This window comes from Octopus bimaculoides, chromosome 13 (genome assembly GCF_001194135.2).
Source record: "Octopus bimaculoides isolate UCB-OBI-ISO-001 chromosome 13, ASM119413v2, whole genome shotgun sequence".
NCBI lineage: Eukaryota > Metazoa > Mollusca > Cephalopoda > Octopoda > Octopodidae > Octopus > Octopus bimaculoides.
Window position 1 is genome coordinate 59128349 of NC_068993.1, and position 4494 is coordinate 59132842.

A 4494-nucleotide genomic window follows, 5' to 3' on the forward strand; every position below is an offset into this window, starting at 1 on the left:
GGACCTCGGTTCATCCGCAAACTATTCAGGGAAGTTTACGTTAGTTTGGACAGCTGCGAATGAAGTGATATTAATATTTACATAAAATGTTAAGGAGAGTGCTGTTTCTGTCGACATTAATCAAAATTTGTCAGGAATGAATGTGTTAGATGTGTACAAAGAACGCAATATGAAACAAACAAACAAAAACAAATCAACTCAAAAAATCACACTGCAATGGAAAAAAAGGGAAAAAAGATTAAAAAAAGAATAGCATCATAAGTTTGATCGACCATAGGTGGCAAGGAAATATCACCAACACTTTAAGAAAGGCAAGCGACAGCATTCAATGAACTGGTGAACACAGCACTATCAACACCTGAATAGCAATATCAACACCTGAATAGCAATATCAACACCTGAATAGCAATATCAACACCTGAATAGCAATATCAACACCTGCCGGTGAGGAAAACAATGTTAATTCTTAAAAATAAAACAAGTGGAGACCTCTAAAACAACAGATTTTTTACTCCAATGGCAACAACCTACAGAATCCTAACACTCATAGTCTATAACTGACTGGTTGTTGACCTAAAGAGCAATAACAATTTAACAGAGAAATCGAAAGGGTAGCGGAAAGATAAAAGGTATACTTACATGCATTCTAAAACAAAATCATTCCGACATAAAGAAATAATTCAAATATTTTATTATTCATATATTATTCATATTCTTATTACATAGGAGAAATTATAGTAAACACGAGTTATATTATTGTTTCCTACGGACTTTTCACTCTTATGATTGCTTGGAACCCTGCATTAGATGTTCCATGGACATTTGGACGCTTAACCAGAACTGATCATCAGGGAACACTTTGTTACATTCAATTATAGAGAATTAATGCATTGCGTTTTACAGGATAGAAAGTGCATCGGAAAGAGATGTGTAGGATTACAAAGCAAAATGACTCCAACATAAGGATATAATTCGAAATATGTTGGGTTTTTTTTTGCACCAAAAATGTCAATATCGTACATGAAATATTACTTCCACATGGCTACTGGTTGGAATCTGGTGGCTCCAGAAAGATTCGGAACAAAGACCAAATCTAATACCGTTTACGAGATAGTTGTCAATGGATCTAAGAATAAAATTTTCCATAAAATGTATGAATAGTAGACATTAAACTTTCCAAGTCAAGAGCAATGATCGTGTAAAAAAGAAGGTGCAGCAAGTTTAAATAAAATATGTATGGCAATACAAGAATGTTTATTACCTCAGTCTTAGCGAAGACGGAGGTATTGTTTTCAGTTGTGTTTGGTTGTTTGTTTGTTTGTCTGTGGACAAGATATCTCCAAAACTGCTGTATGGATTCGAATGAAAGTTTCAGGGATGTTTGGCCTCGTGACTGGCACGAGCTGATTGGAATTTGGGATCGATCCGGTACCGGACAAAGATTCTGGATTTTTTTAAAATTTAATTTTTGAGAGCGGTCGGGTTCATTTTTAGTATTCTCATTTGTGAGAGCAGTCGAGTTTATTTCAGATATTCTCATTTTAAAAATCATCTCTGGCTGGTCGTTGAGAGGACGTTGATGTTGCCTTGGCGGAAGTTTGCGACGCATGCTATAAAATAAGTGATTGGAAAAAAATCAGTTCGAAGAATGTCCAAACTTCCTTTGTATCGTGAAATAAAACTGTGTACATTACAAGTGGGTGCTGAAAAGTTCCTGGCTTTAAGGGTATCGCGAAAGGCCTGATTGGAGACCCAAACTTTTGAGTTCTTTTACAAGGCTTAGAAAAACTGAAGGACCGCTGCAATAAGTGAATAAATCTGAGAGGGAAATATATTGAATAAAACCATAATTATCTGATCCTCCAATATTTTCTTTTACCTAAGGCCAGGAACTTTTCAGCACCCCCTCGTATAAACAAGATTTGTTTGCCAGAACAAATATAACACAACAGAAAATTCCTGAATAAGGATATCAAATAAGTGACATACGAAAACTATAACAGTATAACACTGTGTGACGTGGATTTAATTGGAAACAAGACAGATCTGCCATAAATTTAAAATAGTTCTGTTTAACTAATGTCAGGTAGGTTAAAGAAAGTCTCTCTGCTCGCGCACGAAGCGAAAAGCAATTTGTGTGAAAAATGGTTGATGACGTTTCGTCGTATGACATGCAAAAGAGACTTTTTGACACTCAGGAGAATTAATTACAGATGTAACGACTAGCTACAAGTGAATATAGTAATTACTGGAGACAGCAAAATGAGTAAAGCAAATCTTAGTATGGTATATAGATTATTGAAAACTATTTAATAGTAAACTACACTCTTTGATACCGGAGATACTCGTTACAAATAAAACAACTTTAACACTTTGTCTTTCACCCTTTGAAGATTGATAAAATAAGTACCAGCAGAGCACTGGGGTCGACGTAATCGGCTATCCCCCTCCCCCGAAATTGCTGTTATTGTGCCAGAATTTGAAACCAATATTAGGAATAAGATAATAGGCACAGGTACACTACCGTCATAGTTATAAACTACAGATTCAACATGATAAAATGTTAAGAGAAACAGAAGAGCCTATACAGAATATAAAACCCCAAAACAGGTACAGGTAGGATATATCTAACCTAAACACACGAAGGATGGAAACTAATACAAAATTGAGAGAATTGCTTCAGCGTAACAACAAAAAATACGACAAAGACAGTAAAGGATAATTGACCTGTGTAATAAGAAGACGCGAAGAAACAAACCTTTATTCCATACTAGCTAAAAACCACACTCCTTGCGGTCTTTCAAGCTAGCTCCTGCAGAGGGCTAATTGGGCCTGCAGCCCAAAAGTACCAGTTACGCACTGGGGTTGCTGTAATCAACTTAATCCCCTTGTCTGTCCGTGTTTGTCCCCTCTATGTTTAGCCCCTTGTGGGCAATAAAGAAATATATATTATATAGTCATTACTCAATAAAATAGCACAACATGTATTGTTCGGTCATCACTCGATCAAATAACTCGACACATAATCTATACAGTCGTTACTCAATTAAATTAAATCGTGCATACTCTATAAAGTCATTATTCATTGAAAAAACACACGACTCGTATTTTACACCGTCATCACTCAAACAACAGATATTCAATATATTCATTACTTGAGTATTACAACACATATTCTACACAATCATCACTCAATGAAAATAAATTAATACATAGTCTGTTTAGTCATCACTCAGTTTAATTACGCAACGCACGTTCTACACGGTCATTACTCAGTAAAATAAGTCAACCTATACTCTTAAGTAATAAACACACGATGCTATAACACCAACACATGACTGATATCGCAGTTTACATAACTGTTATTCATTAATATAACATAACCCATAAAGAACATAAATTTACACAAGAGTCATCGTCCGACACATTACAAAACATAATCACCACCTAACAAGATAACACAACTTATATTGGATACATTCTACGTAACAAAACAGAATGATATCGAAAATTAACACCAGAAACAGCAAAACATATCCCACAACAAAGCCAAACTAATGCAGCATAGAAACCCTCTTCTACGCTCCCAAAAGACAATGTTGTGCGCAGCTCAAGAACATGAAGGTGTGGGCCTGGTGATGGAGTAGAACGCTGGCATGGAACTGTGGAAAACATGATGTTGTTGTTGATGATGATGTTGATGATGATGATGAGGAGGAGGAGGAGGAGGAGGAGGAGGATAACGATGATGAAGATAATTAGAATGATGCCGACGGTGATGATGACAGTGGTGATGATGACGATGATGATGATAATAATAATAATAATAATAATAATAATAATAATAATAATAATAATAATAATAATAATAATAATAATAATAATGATGATGATAATAATAATACTGATTATAGTAATAAAAACAGCAACCCTCTAATTTTCCATAATGATAATTCTAAAATTACAAAACAAGAGTATAAACAAATAAAAAAAATTAATCGCAATAAATTAAATAATAAAAAAAAGCTAAGAGATAAAAAAGAACAAAGACTGTTTCACTTGGTCTGAGTCCAATCTAATTAAGTATACTTTATAACTATTTTGGTCTAATATTGATCTGATTCGATTATATAGCGACAGTTGTATTGTTGTTGTTATTACTATTGTCATGGTTGTTGTTGCTGTTGTTGTTGTTGTTGTTGTTGTTGTTGTTGTTGTTAAGAGTTCGTTAGATTCCGTTAACACACCTCTGCTTCCAATCGTTCACCCATGCCAAATATGTATGCATGATTGCATGTATGTATAAATGTATGTACGAATGTGTGTGTGTGTGTGTGTGCGTGTACGGATGGGCGGGTGTGTGTGCATTGTGTGTGTGTGTGTGTGTGTGTGTGTGTGTGTGTGTATGTGTGTACACTCAGCCATAAATTTTATCCGATTTATGCCCGTAACATATTTTCATATGTACAAATACAATGTTCATTCCTCGGTAAT

General features: G+C 34.9%; 1 protein-coding gene across 1 annotated transcript in view; it reads right to left on the reverse strand.

Moving 5' to 3' along the window:
* Positions 1-746: 746 nt before the first annotated feature.
* Positions 747-4494, reverse strand: part of LOC128249258 (uncharacterized) — a 4530-nt gene continuing 782 nt past the window's right edge. Inside the window, exon 2 of the mRNA XM_052972274.1 lies at positions 747-1610. Coding sequence (XP_052828234.1) covers positions 1127-1610 — 484 coding nt within the window. The 3' untranslated portion in view covers positions 747-1126. The remainder of the gene's footprint in view (positions 1611-4494) is intronic.